Source organism: Vombatus ursinus, unplaced genomic scaffold, assembly GCF_900497805.2.
Source record: "Vombatus ursinus unplaced genomic scaffold, bare-nosed wombat genome assembly UNPS02014803.1, whole genome shotgun sequence".
Lineage (NCBI taxonomy): Eukaryota > Metazoa > Chordata > Mammalia > Diprotodontia > Vombatidae > Vombatus > Vombatus ursinus.
In genome coordinates, this window is record NW_020954581.1 from 2,622,999 (window position 1) to 2,646,966 (window position 23,968).

The following is a 23,968-nucleotide window of genomic DNA, read 5'->3' on the forward strand; positions in this document are numbered from 1 at the left end:
ATGGTGAAACAAGTTCATATGATAGGAATTTTCCCACCCCCTTTCAATTCTGCATTTCTTTTGAAGCCTGGGAAATGTGCTACTTTGGCAAAATATTATGTCACCTGACCAACTTGATTTGTTCCAGAAAAATGAGCAATGTGTTCATGGGACCTTACTTAGCTGTAGTGAACTAGGAAAAGTTCTTATATAACAAGAAGAAACTCAGAGCGTATGGCTTCCAGTCAACCAATACTTTGCTCACACTACTATACTGTCATGATTTTGTAGATTTTGATCTAGGAGTATAACAGTCATTCTGTTGATCAGATCCTACCACTTGGTCCCACTGATGTTGCCTTCTTTTCATGTTGCTTCATTTGTATACTTTCAATTAAGATCATAATTTAAACACATAGTTTAGTTAAACTAGTAAATGTATAGTCAAAGAAGAAGTATTAATTGTATGTAATACAGACTACACATTCCATTCAATTCCAAGATCCAGCCCCTTCTAAAGCACAAACCCCTTTAGGTTGGAGTCTGTTTCTTTGTTCACACTTGTCTCTGTCCCTGCAAGTTCATCACTGAAATAAGAAGCTCTCAAATGTCCCAGAGACTAACTCTTATCCATATAGTGCCACTTGACCATCATAAAGTCTAGCATCAGTAGTGACAAGGGGTATCAGTATACTTCAGTGTCAATACCACTATGTCTCTCTCATGCACATGAAATTGGCTCTCTTGTTCTTCTATGTATATTAACCTAAGAAGACAAAGGAGGAAATGGAACCACTCCAAAAGGATGTCAGAGCCCTTGCTAAAGGGTTGGGACGCCCTGGTTACACATATCTTAGGAAACTCTTGGATTTTCTAGTTTGTTTGAACATCTGCATCTGTTTCTTTCATTTCTTCAAGAGTAGTTTCAGTAATTTGGATTGAATTTGTGGGGCATGTTTTTATTTTGTTTCCAGGAACTCTAGAATAGCATTGCTCTGTTTAGGGTCTGAGAACCTCACTTCTGTTGATACAAGGAATATAAAAGACCAAAAGATACAAGTATACTGATTGACAAGTAAAAGGAAGGTTGTAACAGGCCAAAGAAAAGAGTGGCTAAGGTTGGTGAGGAGTATGAAAAATAGGGGAGGGGGAAAACATCAGGGTGATAAATGAAAGAAGATCCTGCAAAATTCAGTCATGTTGAAGAGATTATTGGAAAATTTTTTGAGATGAAAATTCTGAATTAACCCTGATCAAATCGGTAAAGTAGTAATGAGGATATAGGTAAGATTTCATAAAGGAGGGCAACCAGACTGGTAAAAGACCTTGGGCCTATGTCAAGAGGATCAGTTGAAGTTGAAGAAAAGATGGCTTAGGGGGAACATTATAGTTGTCTTCAAGGCATAAAGGCTGTCATGGGGAAGAGGGAAAAGACTTATAATGTTTAGTTCTAGTGGGTAAAACCAGGAGTAATAAATTAGTAGAAGTTGCAAAGGAGCTACTTCCAGATTGATGAATGGAAGGACTTTCTCATGATTAGAGCTGTCCCAAGGTAGAATGGACTGCCTTGAGATGTAGTGGACTTCTCCTCGATGAAGGTCTGTGATGATGGCCACTTATTAAATGTACTGTTGGAGGTGGAGGTTCTTTTTCACGTAAGGGTTGGATTAGATTGACTTGGAGGTCCCTGCTAACTCTGAATTGCTGTGATTCTTTGATGCTGCTTTCTACATCATGGGAATTGAAATAAGAGGACCTGGATTGGTATCCTACCTTTGCTATTTTCCATATTGATCAAGTCACTTAAAATCTTTGTGCCATAGTTTTGTCATTAGTATGGTAAGGAAGTTGAACCAGCTCATACCACTTACATTTCTAATAACCTGTGACTCTGTCCCAAATTCAAAACTCAAATTTCACAAAATATTCTAAGTATTGACTGTAGAAATGGTGTTGTGATGGCCTGATTCTAACGAATTCTAAGCAACGACTAGTCCTGTGTAATATACTTTCTCTTGTCCTTGTTCATGCAGAAGTTAACTCTTCAAGGTGAGTGTTTCCTGCATTTTAGGGAGGCAGTGAAGTTCTGTCACAAAGCAGCAGGGAAATGTGGATTGGTGAATAAAGTTATTCTTCAAATATCCTTAACTCCCCACCACTCAGATATCATTGTCTCTTAAAGAAAACCCACCTAAAAGCCCGAACCACCTACAAAAACAACATTTTAAAAGACTCCAGATCGAGGAGAGACAATATAGCATAGGGGAAAGACCACTGGAAGTGAAGGCAGGAGAACCTGAATGTGCTCATTCATTTGTTTTCATTTGTTTAATGGCTGCTGCCCATGGTTTAATTATCTCTGGATCCTCTCAGACTTGAGTTCAAAACATGGGAAATTTCATAGTCAAATCCTTGATCAGGCTTGCTTTGTCCCCACCCAGTTAAAATCCTGGGAACATTTGAAATGAACTCAGGTTTCTGTATTTGGTTATTTACCATGCTAACAGACCCAAGAAAATAACAGTGTTGAAAATAAATGGGTTCATTTGCTTAAAAATGTGATTGGGACAGAAATAAATAGTAAAGCAATAGAAGACAATCATAGTCTATATTTCTGAATGAGTACAATCTTGTCTCTACTTTTCTCCAGTTCCCTTCTAACTCTAACTCTAATGATAGCTATGAAAAATATAAGCAAAGTCTCCTTTCTGTCTCTCTTCTCTCCTCTCCTCTCCTTTTCTCTTCCTCCTGTCTCTCCATCTCTCACTTTTTGCTTCTCTTTTTGTCTCTCTAGTTTTCTCTACCTTTCTCATTCTTCATTTCATTATGTCTTTGTCTTTTTTCTGTATTTCTCTATCTCTGTCTCACTGTTTCTGTCTCTTTATTTATCTCCATCTCTTTTTGTCTCTCTTTGTCTTCCTGAATATGGAGTGAATCGGTTTAGAGTGCAGTTTAGACAACCTTGGTGCCCTGACTTACAAACTGCTCAAGTATCTGAAGCCTATGTCTTTTGGTCATGGACACCACACAGCTCCTAGTTTGCTTGTCTTCATAGCTTCTCATCACTCACAATCACAACCATCCCTTGCAGAGATATTCATTCATTCTCCATCTTATTGCTATCCTCTGTCAACAGCAGAAGTCCCCCTTCCCAGTGAATAGCTTTGCCCTGAGTACACAGCTTTGTTCCCTTACAAAAGCATTTAGGCACTGATCCAGGCATTCTAGAAAATGGAGTCCTTCTCCATCTCATACATGACACTTACATGGAGATGCTAATACTTGTATTACTTATCTCACAAAGTTGTTGTGAGAGAAGTGCTTAGTAAACTTTAAAGTGCTATTGAAATATGAGCTGTTATTATTAGGCAGATCAAGGTAAGAGTGATGGTATGCATGGTAGAAGTTGCTGGGGTGTGTGTAGGGTATCACAGTGCACAGAGTGCTGGATCTGGAGTCAGAAAGACCTAAGTTCAAACCCAGGCTCAGAAACTTCCTAGCAGGGTGACCCTGGGCAAATCACTTCACTTCTATCTGCCTCAATCTCCTTATCTGTAAAATAGGAATAATAATAATAATACTCCCTATCTCCTTGGGTTATTGAGAGGATCTAATAAGATAACATTTGTAAAATGCTTTGTAAACTTTGTAAGAGTGCTAGCTTTTATCTCCCTCTTTTCACTACTGGATATAGAGTGCTTCTTTTCCCTCTGTTCGTTCACTACAGTTATGTTTCATTTATAGATTAATTAGGAATGAAGTGTCCAGTATTTGTTTGAACCAAATCCATCCTAAGAAAACAACCTAGATCTTAGAACTGAATTAAGCTAGAAAGGAATTTAGAATTTATCTAGAGTCAGTGTTCTTAACCTAGGGTGTGAATTTCTTTTAAAAATATTTTGCTAACTATATTTCCATATAATTGGCTTCCATCAAAATCCTTTGTATTTTATTTCATGCGTCGAAAAACATTATGCTAGGAAGGGGTCCATAAGCTTCATCAGACTCCCAAAAGGAGTCCACAGTGCTAAAAAGGTTAAGAACCCCTGACTTACCCCTCTATTATTAAAGATAATAGCTTACATTTATCCAGTGCTGGACATTTCCAAAATACTTTACAAACATTCTCATTTGGTCCCCAGAACAATCCTGTGAAGTTAATCGATAGTAGTTAGGCATTATTATCATCCTCATTTCACAGATGAAGAAACTGAGATTTAGAGAAGTAAAATGCTGTATTTTGCCTATGGTCCCATAGCAAGTAAATGTTGCAGCTAAGATTTGAACCCAGGTTCTTAACTCCCCTGTCACTCCTCCATGCTGAACAAAGGCTCATGGAGATCCAATGATTTACCCAAGGATGACTCATAGGATTGAGCATGATAGGGTTAATCCTATCATACCAGAGGTTGAGACCAAGAATTTGTTTTTTTTTTTGCTGCATCCCGGTTCCCTGATGCCATTACCAGTGTGGCGAAGCCTAGCAGACAAATCAGCATTCCAATCTGGGTTTCTTTATGATTTCCTTTCCCTGGGTAACACAAGCAGAGAAATGGCAATAATTGAGTACCTGTAGCTCCTGCTATTTTTAAAGTTCACTATCCAATATGTAACAGGACATTCTTTTTCCCTGCTGTAATTAATGCAGATGCGCTGTTATCCTGCTCTTGAAACATTTGTTAGGCAAAATCCCTTTATGGCCTCATGTCTGCAAGTGCAATAACTCAGGGCATTTCCCCCTTCCCAGGCAGGTTAAGGCAATGCTCATATTGTATGATGTGGGGGTATTAGGGTTCTCATTTACCAAATGCAGTAGATTTGGGGCAAATCAGGAAATACAACTGCCACTTTGGCTGCAACTTTTTGACCCATCATTGGTCATGTGATTGTTATTTATATTAAGACTCACCAAAGTAATAATAACTTAGGATATTTGTTCAGAGTTAAAAGAGACCTCAGTACTCATATAGCCCAACCCCCTCCTTTTGCAGATAAGGAAACCCAGGCATTGCAAAGAGAAAGAACTAGTCCATGATCCTGCAGTCATAAATAGGGTTGGGATCTGAACCAAGGACCATTAGCTTTGGATCCAGCAATCTTTCCAAAGTTCCTTGCTGCTCAGGTATGCTAAGTATATTTTCTGTGCACTGCCAATGTTCTCTGCAGCTGGAATGTATTCTTACCCCTTTTTTAGAGGCATCTAGGTGGCAGAATGGATAGAGCGCTGGGCTTGGAGTCAGGAAAAACCAATGTTCAAATCTAGACTCAGATTCTTCCTAGCTGTATTGTCTACCTCAGTTTCCTCAACTGTAAAAAGGAGATAATAAGAGCACCTACCCCACAGAGTGGTTGTAAAGATATAATGAGATAATATTTGGAAAGCATTTGGCAAAGCTTAAATGCTAGCTGCTATGGTTATCTCCCATTTTAGAGGTGAGAACTCTGAGGCAAGCACTCAGCAGAACCTTCTGAAATTAATGAAAGAACCAGAGAAAGGAAACAGGTTTTCTAATTCACAATGCAGTTTGCTTTTGGACACATTCTGCCATCATCGTATGACTATTTACGCAGGTCTGAAGTGTTCTAAAGACACAGCCCAGAGTTCTACCCTAGGTGTTTTTTTTTTTTGACTGGATTTGTAAGTGCGTATTTTTATATTGTTACTGAGAGATAAGGATGAGTGAGGGGGAAAGATACTGTCTTTTTAGATTGAACTGCAATTCTGCCCTTGCTATTTCATCAAAATGTATGGCAGTTTTCCCCCATCTCCCCAAACAATTTTCCCTCAATTTCCCTCAGGCTTTCAGAAAAACAAATCCCAAACAAACCACATTTATTAATATAAAAAAATGCAAAACCAAATATGAAGATTGAGGTATTTCCCTCTGGCAGCTGATGGGGGAGTAGACGCTAAGAAGCATCTAACATAACAAATGAAACAAACAGCAAAACAAACCCATCAGAGCCTGAGTGAAAGGAAGCCAGTCAGCAAGAAGAAGAAAGAGGTATCCTGCCTGGTTAGAAACAAGGGTATTCCAACCATTAACTCTTCTCCAAAAAGCTCCATACCTGTTGCTTCTTCTGGTGGAGAATTCTACGAAGGTTTTAACTTGATCAGAATATTTTTGAGCTTGTGAGTAACATAAAGCCTGGTTGTTTCAGTATTAGAACCGAGGTAGGGACAACAAAGATCAATAGAGGCATTTGTGGGGTTTGTTTTTCATGAGAAATGTAAGTTTGGAGCTAAGTCAATGATGCATTCTACCTTTTTCCTTGGAGGGAAGTGCTAGATGAATAAAATCCCTTACCCAGGTCATCAAGGTTAAATGACTTATCCAAGGTCATACACCTGATATGAGTCAAAAGAAAGACAGAAACTCAGGTCTTGCTTACTTCAAGACTAGTTCTCATCTGGCCTCAGACACTTAGTAGCTGTGTGACCTTGGCAAGTCACTTAACTCCGATTGCCTCAAAAAAAAAATGACTAGTTCTCTATTCATTCCTCCACTCTCATCCTCCACGTACACACCACAGAAGGAAAATTTTCAGTCAATACTCAGTTTTTTTTATTTTTTTCCCTGATATTAATAAATATAGCTTGGTTGGGGTTTATTTTTTCTGCAAGCCCGAGGAAAACTGAGGGAAAATGATTGGGGAGAAAGGGGGAATAGTTTGATGAAATTTGTTGAAATGCTTTCCTCATGACAACCTCATGTGGCCAGTTGTGTGAATATTAACCCCATTAAGCAGACAAGAATGCTGAGGCTTGGAGATGTTAAAATAACTCACAGAGTTGAAATTCCAACTCAAACCTCTCCTGACTCCAGATCCAGCATCCTTTTTATTTGGGTTATTTGTGCAGTTGTCACTTTGACGGATCCCTGTCGTGTACTATCTCCTGTGATGCAGACTGTTCTCATCCATGCCTGCTTATCCGAGGCAATTCTTGTCCATATCTTCCCCAAATCATCACCACATCAGGGAGGCTGCCTCTAGCACTCCTTACAGTGTGTGGATGCCAGTGGGGCAAGCAGACTCTGTCCAGTGGTCATCCCTGGCTTTTGCTGCAGCATTACCCCATCTTCTTTTTTTTCTGACTGTACATTTCTCTGGTAGTTTCATTTTTTGAACAGTATTTTCTCTGTAATTCTTCATTTTAATGGGCTGCAGCCTGCTCACACCCACCAACCAATTCTCCATTGCCCTTTGTGTGATACTTACCTTTAATTCTTTTGGACACTGTGGTATCCGATGACTCATTGCTACACATCACTGGAAGAATATTTGCGCTTAAAAAAAAAAAGGTGGGTCTTTGTCTCAAGAAGTCTGATGTCCTTAAAAGCACCATGAAATTCCCCAAAGATATCCAGCATGCTCCCTTCTCTCTTCTCCATTTTAGGCCCAGTTTCTTGTCCATTCGTGTCAGTTCACACGACTTTGATTATCATTTCTATGCTGATGACTCTTAGAGCTATCTATTTAGCCCATGTCTCTGTCCTGAGCTCCAGAGCTTGGACTTAAAATGTTCAAAACAACCCTTTATTTTTTTTTTTAATCTCAGCTTCCCCCACCCCATGAACTTCCCTACATCTGTCAAAAGCATCACCATACTTGCTGTCACCATCTTGGTTCCATTCTCCACTCCTCAGTCTGTCTTGCCATCTTACCTAATCATTTGTCACCCTGTTCTCTCTTCTTAACATTTCTTATACACAATCTTCTTCTCTCCATTCATAGTCATAACCTCGGTTCACTCCCTACCTCAAGTCTCTCCCCACTCCAGTGCATCTTCACAAGACTGCCAAAGGGATCTTCCTAATGCATGGGTATGACTATGTTACTATTCAATAAACTCCACCTCATTACTTCAAAGATCAAATATAGATGCTTCTGGAATTTAGAATCCTTCACAGTCTTCCCCCATCTTACCTTTCCAACCTTATCATGCATCTCAGTCCTTCATGGACACTACAATCCCACCAAACTGGCTTTTTTACTGTTCTATTCTTTACGCTGGCTTTCCCCAAGCTGGGGGTACATACAGTGTTTGGCAAAAAGTAGGTACTTCATAATATTTGCTGATTGATTAGTTAATTATAAACAGTTAGGTGGTGCAGTGGATAGAGTGCAGGACTCAGAGGCAGAAAAAGACTGAGTTGCAATTCTGCCTCAGGTATTGTGACCCTGAGCAAGACATTCAACTTCTCTCGGTCTCAGTTTCCTCACCTGTAAAATGGAAATAATAAGTAGCCCCTATCTCACAGGGTTGTTGTGAGTATCCAGTGAGTTAACATATCTAAAGTGCTTTGCAAATCTTATAAATGCTAGCTATTATTTTTATTATTGTTACTATTAATTGACCTATGCAAGATACATGAACTGATTGATGGATAAGCTCTATGGATGTCCCTCCATCCAAATAAATATCTTTTCCACTCCCTCACTGTGTTGATTGTTAGTCTGAACTCTTTTGAGTGATTATCAGGGACAGTGCTGGGGTTACAAGGACAACAAATTAACCACTTCCTATTCTCAAGGAGTGGGCACCCTATATGCAGCAAGGGAAGACATGATGTGTAATGGAAATTTTGTGGTTATTATGATAGTGAGATAGATACACACACATATGTAATTAATCAGATCCATCTATATGTATATAGACATAAACATATACACATACAAATGTACCCATATACATATAAACACACACACACACACACTCACACACACACACAAACACCCGGTTGCAGGGCTAAACCAACTATTACTTTGTGGTATTTGCTGATTGCTGGTTGACAGACTGAGGCAAGCCAGTGTGATCAAAGGTCTCCATCTTGGTATAATGGGGAAGGCCATGGATTTGGAGACAGACAACCAAGTTTGAACCTTGGCTTTGTTACTCACTGGCCGTGGGAACTTAGGTGTTGCTTTTCCTCTCTGTGCTTCAGTTTTCTCACCAGCAAAATGAATAGGTTGGACCGGATGACTTCTACAATAATTTCCAACTCTAAATCTATTGTTCTAAAGTATGACTAGACCGGTTCTACTGTTAAACTTACAGACACAACCTGTTTCACCTAACAAATGGCTTAATAATTCTCCAATTGGCCCGAAGATAAGATATCACCCACTCACCTCCTTTTCAGACTGGAGAAATAAAAATCCATCATCTATATTAAACATCCATAAGAAAAATGTCTCTTTTCTGCGGGGAGCTTTTCTTCAGTCTGGGCCCTACTTTTGAAGAGGCTAGAGATTCCCTCCTGTCCCCTTTTACTCCAATTTCTGATGCTTTGTTCCTTTGTGCTCACAGACACAGCTGGGGAAATAAAACTTTGTCCTTGGGGAGACAGAGGTAAAGACTTTGTGATAGTATTCAATCAATTAAACAACCTTCATTTATTAAACATCTACTATGTGCTAGGTACAGTGCTAAGCACTAGGGATTAAAAGGGAGACAGTCCCGGCCCTCAAGGAATTTCCATTCTACTGGGGTGGGAGGAGCATAACATGTGACAGAGATAAGTAAGTAAAGGCTCTATGGGCAGCTAGGTGGTGCAGCGGATAAAGTGCTGGGCCTGGAGTTGGGAAAAACTCATCTTCCTGAGTTCAAATCCGGCCTCAAATACTTACTAGCTGTGTGACCCTGGGCAGGTCACTTAACTCTGCCTCAGTTTCCTAATCTGTAAAATGAGCTGGAGAAAGAAATGGCAAATTACTCCAATATCTTTGCCAAGAAAAACTCAAAAGGAGTCAGGAAGAGTCAGAAATGACTGAAAAATGATTAAACAGCAACAAAATGAAGGCTATATAAAAAATCAATACGCAGGGATCGAAAATACATGTGTATGTACATATATACAAAATCAGTCAGTCAATGAATAAACATTTATTAAGGACCTACCAGGTAACAGGCACTGTGCTAAGCAACATGGATACAAAGAAAGGCAAAAAATGAGCCACAATCTAATGGAGGAAAGACAATGCATGAAAGAAGTCCTTCATTCAGGTGGGAAATATTGAGATGGCTACCCTGGGGCCCCTCCTTAAATAGAGGATCTGGAAGGAGCCCTCCACTAGCTGTGGAGGGACCCCAGGGGAAGGAAGGTACTGAGGAAGTGTAAATTTCAGAGCTGATGTGATCATGCAGAAAATGAGTTTCTGGGGACAATGATGATGATGTCCAGCAGAGCAGTCAATTGGGAAATGAAGGAAGATGTAAGTATATACAGAATCAAGACAAAATAAAATACATGGTAATTGAGAGAATAAAAGAAAACAAGAACCTACTATGTGCCAGGTACTATGCCAAGCACTTTACAAATATTATCTCATTTGTTCCTCACAATTCTGTGAGGTAGATGCTATTATTCCCATTTTGCAGTTGAGGAAATCAGGGCAGCCAGGTAGGATTGGATTTGAATTTGAGTTTTCCAGACTCTGGGCCCAGTTCATTATCCCCTGCCCCACACATGGAGAAGACAGTACTTGAACTGAATTTTGAAGGAAGTGAGGAATTCTTCAAGGTGGAGAAGGGGTAAGAATGCCTACATGGAATGAACACTGGCCAACGCAAAGCACCATGTCTGAGGAAGAGTAAGAGTTAGTTGGGTTGGACCATAGAATGTGGCAAAGAGAGTAATATACAATAGGGCTACAAATGTAGGCGGGATCAGGTTGTGAAAAGCTTAATAAACCAAAGAGGAGAGTATATATTTGGTCATAGAATAATAGGGAACCAATGAAGTTTATTGATTTGGGAAGTGACCTGGTCACATCTCATTAGATGTCAATGGAGACTTCTTCTAAGCCATCTCTGTATGTAAAAAGGCTATTTGTTCACTTCATTATCTAATTATTATCCAATATTATATTCTGGAAAACAAAAACAACAGCAAAAAGCTTCTCCTTTGCATGTAGGCTAATATAATACTAATCCATTTTTGAGACTTTTTTCATTGAATGATAGTAAATTGAGAGCAAGACTTGGAGTCAAAAACACTTGTATTCAAGTTTTACCTATGACACCTACTGACTATGTGCACCTGGACAACTTATTTAACCCCCCAGTGCTCTAGGCAATTGTCTAAGACTCTGAGTTGAAGAGTGGCTGCTATCCTTTATTGGTAGGGGAGTTTTCTAACCAAGGAGTTTCCTATACCAGTGAAATTACAGGATCTGACCCCATTCCTAACTAATTTCTATGCATAACACTTTCCTAGAAATCCTGAATTTTACCCTCTGTCATTAATTGTATGAGAATCTGGCATGGGCCAACCCTGATCAATAATCAACAAGCATTTAATAAAGATGTACTATGAAACAGGCGCCATGCCAAAGACTGGGGATACAAAACCAAAACTCAACCAAGAATTGAAGCCTGGTCTGATTTAGGCACTGTCTGGCTTCCTGAAGTATCAATCATCTAATGAATGTGAAATGAATGTTTTCACTGTAGAACAGGGATGTGGAATTTGTACATACTGGATATGGAAAGGATATGGTCAAAGTTCTCCACATCCAACGTGATGGCAAATACCACACCATTAAGGAAGTGGCAGCGTCGGTCCAGCTTACTTTGAGGACCAAGAAAGATTACCTCTTTGGAGACAACTCTGACATTATCCCCACAGACACTATCAAGAACACTGTCCATGTTCTGGCAAAATTCAAAGGGGTAAGTGAGTCTGCTTTGTGTTTTTGGGATATTCCGTCTTGGTTTGGTTTGTTTCTTTGTCCACTTGGGGTTCTCATGATTTTTTAGCATTTGATGCCTTGCATAAATCTGAAAAGATTTCTTTCTTTCCCTGTTCTGACCTAACATACCCCTCCATCTCTCCTTCCCTCCTTCCTTCTTTCCTTTCTTCTTTCCTTTCTTTCCTCTCTCCTCCCTCTTTCTTTCTCTCTTTCTTTCTCACTTTCTCTCTTTCTCTTCCTTCTCTCTTCCTTCCTTCCTTCCTTTCTTTTTCTTTCTTTCCTCTGAGTTCACTTCCAGATCAAAATACTTTGAGACTAAAAATGCAATGGGCTGCCTTGGGAGGTAATAGGCTTCTTCTTATTGTAGATCATAGCTTTGAATCTTAAAGGAACCTCAAAGGCCATTTCATCCAACCCTCTCATTTTACAGACGAGAAAACTGAGGTTCAGAGGGGTGGACCCTACCAAAATTCAAGCAGGCAATATGTTGCTGGGCTGGGCTTTGAAACAAGGTCCCCTGACTCCAAATCCAGCGTCCTTTCCACTGTGTTGCCCACGCATGACTACTTGCTGGGGATATCATGGAGGGAGTCAGGCAAAGCCTTGGCTAGATGAATGCTGAGATCCCTTCCAACCCTTAGATTCTGTTGTTCTGGGTGAGGTTTGGGGGAGATTATAATGCCATTCTTTCCAGAATCCTTTCCAATCCTCTCGTATTTTCTTTTTATTTTTTTTTTAAAGTAAGCACTCCAAATAGCTCTGTCAAGAATCCGTTCAAATCCTTTTATGATTTCCTACATTTTGTATTTTCTGAAGGCCATTAACCATCCCCTCCACTACCTCTTGCCTTCAGACCAAAAGAATGCTAAGGTATTCTACTTCAATCCTCCAATTCTTTGTTCCAATTGCTAAACTCTCCCTTCTCTCACTGCCATTAATTACTCATAAACTGCAAGAAACTATGCTCAGTACTAGATGAACTGGGGATACAATGGAAAGAGACCTGAATTTGGAATTGAAAGACCAGGTGTTGAATCTCAGCCCACGCCACTTAGCGATAATGTCGATAATGTCACACTTGGGTAATTCACAACCTTCTGAGCCTCAGTCTCCTGTGTACCTTACAGGGTTGTTTGGTGGCAAGTGTTCTGTAGCTAAGCTGCAAATTGTCCTACGAAACATGAGCTATTTGTACTTGAAGAGCACACTTGTCTGCTTGGCCTCAGAAGGACATGTATTTGGAGTTGTTTTCCTACTCATCCATCTCCACACTTTCTCCCTCAGAATGGGTTTCTGAGGGGGTGTTATTGAATGTCAAGGGAGAATTCTTTTTTTTTTTTTTTAAAGGACAGATTCTCATCTGTTAAAGATGGTTTACTAACCATTCTTGGCAACTCCAGTGGAGAAGGCTGAGGCTCAATTAGGGGACAGTCAACGGAGCCCTGAAGATGGAGGCAGAACACAAGGGACAGACCTGGTAGTTTTACTAAGTAGCTGTTTGTTCATGGGACAATTCCCTTATTCTTGCGGAGCCTCCATTTCCTCTTCCATAAAAAGAGAACAACAATATTTGTACCGTATGGGATTGTTGTCAGGAAATATTCAGTACTCACATTTTCAAGTAGATTGGAGGTGTCATGATTTGCATGTTCATAGCAATGACGCATAGAAGACAGGGACTTCAGTTGGAAAGACCTGGTTTCAAGTCTTACTTTTTCTAGATACTTACTAGATGAGTAGCAGCTAGATGGATAGAGCGTTGGGCTTGGAATCAGGAAGACTCATCTTCATGAGTTCAAATCCAGCTTCAGACACTTATTCACTGTGTGATCCTGGATAAGTCACTTAACCTTGTTTGCCTCAGTTTTCTCATCTGTAAAATGAACTGGATAAGCAAATGTCAAACTACTCTGGTATCTTTACCAAGAAAACCTCAGATGGAGCCATGAAGAGTCAGACACAACTGAAACGACTGAACAACAAAAGTTCTAAGATCCTAGGCAGGTCCCTTAACCACCTCTTAGCCTCAGTTTCCTCATCTGTAAAATGGAGTTGAACTCAATGTCCTCTAAGGTTCCTTTCACCTCTAAATCTAAGATCCTATAATCCATGAAGCACATTATAAACTATGTGTCTCTAGACTATGTCAGGAAAATGTTTTATAAATCATAAATTTAGAACTGGAAATGATCTTAGAGGTTATCTATTTTTACCCTCTACCCAGGGGGCATTTTTTAAAATGAAATTTTTTTTTCTTATTATGAGCTTTACTTTATTTTACAAAGAAAGAGCCTAAGGCTCAGGGAGATTGACTGGCTCATGATCATAATGTAGAAAATGATAGAAGTGGGATTTGAACCCAGGTTTACTGGCTCCAGAGCAAATGATACGTTCCACTGTACCACCATGCTAGTTCCTATGGGTTCTTATGACAACGAATTCACCCTCCTTCCAAAGTCCCTTCCAAGTCATTGTTTGCTTAACTCTAAGAAAGTTGTAGATCATTAATGTAGATTGTAATGGCAGCAGCTCTCTGATTATTGTTGTCACTGCTGTTGTGTACGTGGGACCACGCATTTGTGTCATTTGGTGTTTTGTTTCTCTTTGCAGATCAAAACCATAGAGACCTTTGCCATGGATATTTGCGAGCACTTCCTTTCTTCATTTAACCATGTTACTCGAGTCAAAGTCTATATTGAACAGGCTCCCTGGAAACGTTTGGAAAAGGTCAGCTCAATAAGTTGTATTTCTCAGTTTATGAATCTAAAACTATCTGTGTTATTCAGGCTCAGCTCATTCATCACCTGTTTCACAGGACCTTTGCTGGTCTTCTTGGCTGCCGGTGATTGCCTCTTTGTACTCCTTGCTATTTATGTATTTATTTTGTACATATTTATATGTATATTGTCCGTATGGTCTTGCTTGATAGAATGTGAGCTCCTTGAAGTTGGGAACTGTGCTTAGTGCAGTGTCTGGCACTTAGAAAATACACGTGGATTGATGCTAGAGATTTACTGGATATTTTTTCTCGTTTTCAGAATGGAAAGGAGCACGTCCATGCATTTATCAACACTCCCACTGGAACCCACTTCTGTGAAGTTGAGCAGTATCCAAATGGTGAGAAAGGACTTCTCTATCTATCTCTTTGGTATTGTGGTAGCATTTCTTTTTTTCTCCCTAGACTCTTCTGTTCCTTAACACTGAGACCAAGCATGGAGAATGCAGAAGGTTACCTTCACTTGAGATGGAAACTTACACTCTAGCTTGGCATTCTATTAAAGGAGTACTTATCTCACAGAATCCCGAAATCTTAGCGTTGGAAGAGACCTTAGAAACCATCTGGCCCAAGCTAAATCTAAAACAGAATCCCCATTATGACATACTCAATGAATAGTCTGCTAGCCTTTTAGGGCAGATCTCTAGTGAACAAGAACCCACCATCTTACTTTTGGATAGTTCTAATTATTAGAAATTGTATTTATGGAATCCTAAATTTGCCTCTTGGTTACTTTAACTGTTGTTCCTAGTCCTTCCTCTCTGGGTCCAAGCAGAAGAAACCTATCTCTTCCCTAAGGACAGCTTTGGCTCTATGAAGCCAGCAGTGGAGAAAAGAGTGGAAGCTTGAATGATCTGCGTTTTGGTTAAGACTTTTAGAAAGCTGGAGCTCTTTGGGTGGTAAATTGTAAAGACAAGAGGTTCCAGGAAGGCTCCACTGCCTTCTAGGCTTCTGTGTGGTAAGAGCTCTAGGACAGCGCTTCTTGGACATGGAAACCATAGATTTGAAGAAGTCTATATATTTAAAGGATCTATAATCTTCATATATATATGCATACACACACATAAATTGTCTGATCTATTTATCTACAAAATGCATACATACATATATACATATATATGTATATAGGGTGTAGGGATAGGGATTGGATCTGTGATTTCATTGATATAAGCAACTCTCAGACAAGGGAATTCTTTCTACCAATGAAGGTTGATGCTTTCTCTACAACTTATATTCTTAGTGAGTCATCTAGAGCCCTAAGAGGTTAAATGACTTGGCTAAGGCCACACAGCCAGGATGTATGAGAGGTGGGGCTTAAACCCAGGTCTTCCCACTCTGAGGCTACTTCTTTATACATAACACCACATAGCCTCTCACTAAATAGACTCCTAAATACCAATAATCCTGTCACTTCTCTCTCCATAACACCTCTCATATGTCACCTTCTCTCTACTCACTCAGCTTCAACCCTACTCTAGGTCTTCATTACCTCTCACATTGTTAATTTTCTTATCCTCTGATGAGCTTCCCTGCCTTATCATCTCTTCCCTCTCCTCCTCCACACACAATCTATCCTCCACACAGCTGCCAAAGTACAGGTCCCAAAGTCATGTCACAACCCTACCCAATAAACCCCAGTGGTTCATTATTACTTGTAGAGTCAAATATGAACTCCTCTTTTTGGAATTTAAAGCTTTTTACAACCTGTCCCCTTCTTAACTCTCTCCACACGCTCTGCCACCCAGTCATTGATATTAAATTAAATTCAGTTAAATAGCAACAAGGATAATTGCATAATTCCCGCTGTTTATCCCAAAATTTGCAAGTTAAATACAGAAAATGATTAATTACAACAACTTGGACCTCATTATAACTTATAAAAAGAAAAACAAATATTAGTAAACAATTTTGCACAATGTTAGCAGGCTATGTGTCCTTGAAAATCTCTAGCATCTCAGCCACCCTTTTATGGTCCTCACTTGCTGTTCTAAGTGATAGAAAACAGCTGATACCTTCTTCAGATGTGGCCAACAGTTAGAGAAGCCAGGTATCTGAGAGGTGCTCAGTAATTATAGGCTAGGTTGGGTTAAAAAGACCTCTCCAGGGTTTGTGATCACATGATAACATAACACTTGGCTAAGGACGTTTGTTAGAGAAAATCACAGAAATATTCTTTCTGATGATTTCAAACCCTCTTTATTTATTCATCAGCTTGAAACATCTGCTTTAGTGGAAGGGGGAAGTCCTTCCTTATCATAATAATGATCAATTTGAAACCAAATTCCAGTAATTGATGGGATGCTTAGCAAGTCCCCACTGTATCCCTAGAAGCTGAAAAACACTGTTGAAGTTATGGTCAGAGCTCAGGTGGCGTTGGGAGTAGGGCAGACAACAAAGCTGAATGTTTACTAAAAAAGACAATGGCAATTCTTTGTTTCCCTTGGTTGGGCTCACTGGACATGGGAAGGAGTTAGTTTTTGCTCTGCCCTCCTCTGGAAAGAAGTGCAGGAGGAAAATTAAGACCTGGGAATTGGGGTGGGCTTCCACCCAAAGGAGTGAGTAGCATAGCACAGAAGGCACCTTGGATTTCATTAAGAGAGTCATAGAGGCTGGTACGAGAAGAGGTGTGTGTGTGTGTGTGTGTGTGTGTGTGTGTGTGTGTTTGTGTGCGACAATTCCCCTACACTCTATTCTGAGTCAGACTAAACCTGGCGTATTGTGTTCAGTTCTGGGCAACACATTTTAGGAGGTACATGAACAAGCTGGAATTTATCTGGGGTAGTGTAGAGAACTGAAATCATTCTCCATAATGCTTGATGGAAAGAACTGGAGTTGTTTGACCTGAAGAAGAGATGATGGTGGGGAGCAGGATCAGCACTAGTCGATCAGTAAGCATTTATGAAGCACCTGCTGTATGCCAGGGGCTGGCCCAGTGGGGGGCATCCAAAGACAAAATGAAGCAGTCTCTGCCCTTCAGGACCTTACGAAGAAGGGAGACAGCATAGACATCCATAAGTAAACATGAAATACATAGCAAAAAGATAGGAAAAGTAAAACAAAATGACTTTTTGGTGGTGGAGGGAAGCACCAGCAGCTAGTGGGAATGAGAAAGAGTCATATTTAGGAGGTAACATTTGAACTGAGTTTTGAAGGATAAAATGGTTTAATATTTATAAAGTGCTTTGCAAGTCTTAAAAACATTATATAAATGTTGATGATTATAATCATAATGATAATAACAATTATTTCCCCAATAATTATTATTATCAAGGTAACTGTATTATTATTGAAAACAAGAATTTTATGATGTAGAAGTGAGGACAGAATATATTCCAGATGAGGATATGGAAGATGGGATGTGAGGAACAGTTAGAAGATTAATTTGCCTGGACTTTAGAGTGCAGAAGTGGGAGTAATGTGTAATAATGCTGAAAGATAGGATGGAGCCAGGTTGTGAAGGACTTTAAATGTCAGATAGAATAGGGTGGCCATCTAGGTGAAGAAATGGAGAGAGAATTAGGTTTAGAATCAGGAAGACTCACCTTCCTGACTTCAATCCAGCTTCAGACATTTGCTAACTGTGTGACCCTGGGCAAGTTACTAAACCCTGTTTGCCTCAATTTCCCCATCTGTAAAATGAGCTGGAGGAGGAAATCGCAAACCACTCCAGTACCTCTGCCAAGAAAACCCCCTAAATGGGGTCATAAAGAGTCAGATATGACTGAAACAACAACAAGCATAGTTTGTATTTTATCATGGAGGCACTAGAGTTTCTTGATCAGGGGAATGATATGGTCAGACACACACTTTTAGAATATCACTTGTGGTTGTGTGAAGAATGGATTGGAGACAGGAGAGACTTGAGGCAGGGAGAACAACTAGAAGACTTTTGCAATAGCTCAGGAGAGGTGTCTGAACTAGGGTAGTGGTCATATGAGTGGAGAGAAGTGGACTGATGCAAGAGATATTGTGGAGACAGACTCAGCAAGACTTGGTAACTGATCGGATCTATGAGGTGATGGACAGTGAGTTGCTGAGGATGACTCCAAGAGAGATTGCTTGAAAGGGGGAGGATTGAGGAGGAAAGATAATGAGTTCTTCATCAATGGAGTTCCTTAAGTGGAGGTTAGATGGACCACATATCTGGAGTGTGATAAAGGGAATTCATGTTTCAATTGGGAGTTGTAAAAGGTAATCTCTGGGATCTCTTCCAACTTTGAGATTCTGTGATTCCAAGCCATCTGTTCTCCCCAAACTGAAAATTATCTTTCTTAAAATCACACTGGGGGGACATTATAGAAAGATATTAATATAAGGCAAATACGATTAAACATTCAAGTGAACAATGATATCTAATATTTATATAGTGCTTTCAGTCAGTCAATAAACATTTATTTAGATCCTACCATGTGCCAGGCACTGTGCTAAGCACTGGGGATATAAAAAGAGGCAAAAGACAGTCCCCGTCTTCAAGGAATTCACAATCTAATGGGGGAGACAAGAAGGAAAGAAATGTGTACAAACAAGCTGTATACGGGATAAACTGTAAATAATTAAGAAGGAAGGTAACAGAATTAAGAGGGGTTGAAAGAGGTTTCCTGTAGATGTTGGGATTTTAGCTGGAACTTGAAGGAAGCCGTGGAAGATGGTAGATGATTGTGGAGCAGGGCATTCCAGGTATGGGGGACAGCCAGAGAAAATGCCTGGAGCTGAGAGATGGAGTGTCTTCTTCATGGAATAGCCAGGTGGCCAGTGGTACTGGATTGAAGAGTACATGGTAGTCATTAAGGTATAAGAAGACTTGGAAAGGTAGGAAGGAGCTGTGGTATGAAGATATGAAGAGCTTTGAAGGTAAAGAAGAACTGCGGGAGGCAACAGGGGAGTTCATTGAATTTGTTACTTTAAGATTTATAAAGCATTTTAGGCACATTCTCCCATTTAATCCTCACGGCAATTCTGGGAGGTAGGTGCTTGTATCACCGCCCTTTTTTACAGGAGTGGAAAAGGAGGCTGAGAGATACTAAGTGATTTGCCCAGGGTCAAGGAGTGAGTAAGTATCTGAGGTAGGAATTTCACTCGAGTCTTCCTGATTCCAGGACCAATACACCATCCCCTAACCAATATTGCCTCTTAACCATCTAACGCACATCAACAACACGTATTAAATGCCTGCTTTGTGTACAATGCTATACTGAGGGAAATGCAAAGATGTATGCAATTGGATCCCTATCCGTAAGGAGCTTTCATCCTAGGAGAGGAGATAAAAAAGTACTGTGTGAGATCCAGAGAAGAAAAAAAATTTATCATAAATCATTCAAAAATATCAAAACCTGGGGCTTTGGGTGGTCATTATGACACATACATTATTATCTTTAAGGTCAGACTTTATTTAGCAGACAATAGAGAGCCACCGAAAAGTTTCGAACAAAGGATTGAAATGATCCTATCCATAGGTGTGAATTGGGTGTAGGCAGGATGTGCTGAAACCCCTGGGCATACCCAACCCACACTTTGTACATGCCTATGATTATGTCTCAACACAGGGAAGACAACTCTGGAAAAGGAGAAACTAGAATCAAAGAGACTAATTATTAGTCTGTAGCAGTAGTCTGGGCACAAGGTAATGAAAGTCTGAACTAGGGCGGTGACAAGAATAGGAAGGATAAGGTAGATACCAGGGATGTTGCTGTGGTCAAATTGACAGTACTTGGCAATTAATTGGATTTGAAAAAGAAGAGATAACGCTAAGGCTTTGTGTGTAAGTGACTGAGTTGAAGGATGGTGATAGAAATAAGTCTAAAAGAGAAGGATATTTGGAAATATAAGGAAAAATAAATTCAGTTTTGGAGTTCAGTGTTGAGTTTGAAGTTCAGTGAAGTCTGAAAACTGAGGGATCGGGGCTGAAAATATAAATTTGGGAGCCATCTCCACAGATGGGGAGGGCATTTCATGAGTAGCACCTGGAGTCCCCTCTCCACCTGGGCCTCCTTTAGGGAGCTACTGCAGGTTCTAGGTTCTCTGTGGGTCAGAATGCTCTCCAAATCCTAAGTCATGAGCCCCTCCCTATGGGGTAATTAGTCAGTCAGGGCTTATGCTTAATTCATAAGAAAGATATTTAATAAAAAGGTATAAAAATAATAGAGCATTCCCCTCATAATCTTTGAGGTCTCTCCCAGATATTCACACACACTTAGTGGAAAGAGTGATACTGCTTAAGGAACATACATAAAGTATCCTGTATGCCCAGCACTTTTGTAGAGATACAATTCATGCTTCCAATGCTGCAAAGCTGTCAAGTTTTAAAAAATACATTTTATTTATGGCTTTAGCTTTTATGCCAGTTGTTTCTGCCCCCTTCCAAATTGAATCATCCCTTGCAACAAAGGAAAAAATATTAAACAAAACCCTCCAATACAGAAACCATGTCTGACAATGTATACAATAGTCTGTCTAATTTATAAACATTTATTGAGGGTCCATTATGTGCCAGACACTGTACTAATGATTGGCAATGCAAAGACTCCCTCCACCTCCAAAATCAAACACTCCCTGCTCGCAAAGAGATTACATTCTGTTAACAGGCACCAAGTGCATATCTAAATATACACAAATTATACTCAAATAGATCTGTGATCTCATGGTTTTGACAGTTTCCCCATCACCGCAGACTGTAATCTATCCATGAGAGACTATCCCATAACTTTGCAGCAGGTAATCTACCCAGCATCTGACTTCTGTGTCTCTGTGGTATGGAGGTGGCTCTGGGTTCTCTAAGGTCGTGGTAGAAGAGGATAAGATCTGTCAAGCTCTACCATGCTGGAATACCTCTGCTATAGCCCCAGCAAGAGACTGAGTCTCCTTTCCAAGGACCAGAACAACTCAGGATGTAGGGACTCATCATTTTGTGATGAAAAACATTTTTTTTAAACAATGGTAACTGATGAAACAAAAAATACAAAACAGGCATATCTTGGAGATATTGCGGGTTTGGATCCAGATTACCACAATAAAGCACATATCTCAATAGAGCAAATATTGCAATAAAGTTAGTCACATGAATTTTTTGATTTCCCAGTGCATATAAAAGTTATGTTTACACTATACTATAGTCTATTTTTTAAAATGTACATACTTTAATTGAAAATACTTCATTGCTAAAGAATGCTGACCATCATCTGAGCCTTCAGTGAGTCACAATCATTTTGCCAGTGGAGGGTCTTGCCTCGGTGGTGATGACTGCTGACTCATCAGGGTAGTGGCTGCTGAAGGTTGGGGGTGGCTGTGGCAATTTCTTAAAATAAGACAACAATGAAGTTTGCCAAATTGATTAACTCTTCCTTTTGCTTGAACATTTAGAGGCCAATGTAAGGTTATTAATTGGCCTAATTTCCATATTATTGTGTCTCAAGGAATAGGGAGGCCCAAGGAGAGAGAAAGAGATGGGATAATGGCCAAGCAGTGGAATAGTCAGAATACATGCAACATTTATTGATTAATTTGCTGTCTTGTATGGGCATGGTTCATGGTGCCCCAAAACACATTCAATACTAGCATCAAAGATCATTAATCACAGATCATCATAACAAATATAATAATAATGATGAAAAAAGTTTGAAATATTTCAAGAATGACCAAAATGTGACACAGGGGCACAATGTGAATACAGGCTGTTGGAAAAATGGAGCTGAGAGACTTGCTTGATGCAGTTGGTATAAACTTTCAATTTATAAAAAAAATGCAGTATCTATGAAGCGCAATGAAGCAAAGCGCAATAAAATGAGATGTGCTTGTGTAGGGTAATGGGCAGGGTGGATTATAGGAGCCAGGGGTGAGGGCTGGGGAATCAGGAAAATTCTTATGTAGAAGGTGGCACATGAACCGAGTTTTTTAGGAAATAAGAGATTCTAAGGGGCGGAGGTGAAGAGGGAATATATTCCAGGAATAAGGAATTACCAATGCAAAGGCATAGAGATAAGAGAAGGAGGGTCACATGTGAAGAACAGCAAGGAAGCTAGTTTGGCTGTATTGTAGAGTATGGAAAGGGGACTAATATATAATAAAATTGGAGAGGTAGGTGGGGATGTTTTGTGAAGGGCTTGGAAAGCCAAAAAGAAGGATGTGTTTATATTTGAGGCAGTAGGGAGACATTGGAATTTCTTGAGTAAGGGAGTAACACAGTCAGAACCATTTTTTAGGAAAATCACTTTAACTTACTAGCTGTGTGACCTTGGGCAAGTCACTTAATCCCATTGCCTAGCAAAATTAAAAAAAAATTAAAAAAAAATTTTAAACACACATTTAAAAAAAATCACTTTAAAAACTGTATGGAGAATGGATTGGAACCTTAGTGATTCCTCCACCTCTCTGTTATTGAAGAAAGAGATATATTTGCTCTCTTCTCTGGGACCTTATCTACTTTTTGTATTTCTTGGGGTCTGACTTTTATTTAGTGATTTATTCATTTATATTGTTATAGCTGTCCTATTTGTTATAGTTATTATAGTAGAGATGATATATTTCTTCTCTGATATTAACTTTGTGTACTTGGGACAGTTCCTTAACCTCTATGTGCCTAAGGAAAATCCCTCAGACTTCTCTATTGAGTCATAGTTGGGTTGAGATCTCTTTTAGTGAAGGAAGTTCTTACACTAGGAATTCCTGACCCTGATGAAGTCATAGATCTTTCTCTTATCTCTGTTTTAATGATACTAAGTCATTTCCTTACCTTATAGAAGGCATGAACCCCTGCCTATAGCTTCAGTAACAAAGGCAGTTAAATCTCTGCCATCCATGGAGAAACTGCTAACAATGGTGCCACCCAGTGTTATGCCCATAGGCATGTAGAGAGTGTGCTGGGTTGTGTACTGGCACACACTCGCAGGAAGGAACTGTGGTTTCATCAGGGTGGGGAACTCACGTTCCATGTACGCAAAGGATTATGCCACAGACCAAGTGGGCATTTGCCCAATGCCCTTCAGAGTAACTTGGTTGCCACATCTTGGTAGGTGAGGCAAAGGATAGAAATGTTTCTGCTGAAAACTGTGCCTACAGGCATTATGAACATCAATCATGAGTTGATGTGTGGCATTTAGATTGCACTCCTACTGGTGGATTCCACTCTTACTAGTATTCCCTTCTCTAATGTCACCAGAGATTCCCTCATTGTAACATGCAATGGTGTTTCTTCAGTCTTCATTGGACCCTTCTGCAGCTCTGACTACTTCTGACCATTCCTTCATGCTGCTCCCATACCCAATTCCTTCTCTTATGCCTTACACTTGGAAAATAATACTTTGCATTTATGTCAAAATTTATGGTTTACTATAAATCAATGAACAAAAATCTGATAAAGATGTATTATGTGTCAGGTATTGTTCTTGGATCTGGGGATACAAATTCAAAGAATGAAATAATTCCTACTTTTGAAGAGCTTCAATTCTTATGGGGGAGATGAGTACCCATGTAATTCAATATAGAATAAAGACAAAAGTAAAATAAAAGGTAGTTTGGAAGGAG

General features: G+C 39.7%; 1 protein-coding gene across 3 annotated transcripts in view; it reads left to right on the forward strand.

Moving 5' to 3' along the window:
• The window catches only part of LOC114051539 (uricase-like), a 120,710-nt gene that overhangs the window by 79,825 nt on the left and 16,917 nt on the right, over nt 1-23,968 (forward strand). For 2 of the 3 annotated variants that reach the window (XM_027873943.1, XM_027873944.1), the window contains exons 2-4: nt 11,438-11,656; nt 14,287-14,403; nt 14,715-14,793. In XM_027873943.1, coding sequence (XP_027729744.1) covers nt 11,438-11,656; nt 14,287-14,403; nt 14,715-14,793 — 415 coding nt within the window. Of the gene's footprint in view, nt 1-5,007; nt 5,102-11,437; nt 11,657-14,286; nt 14,404-14,714; nt 14,794-23,968 lie in introns of those variants that run through there. The other variant, XM_027873945.1, reaches the window with a different exon arrangement.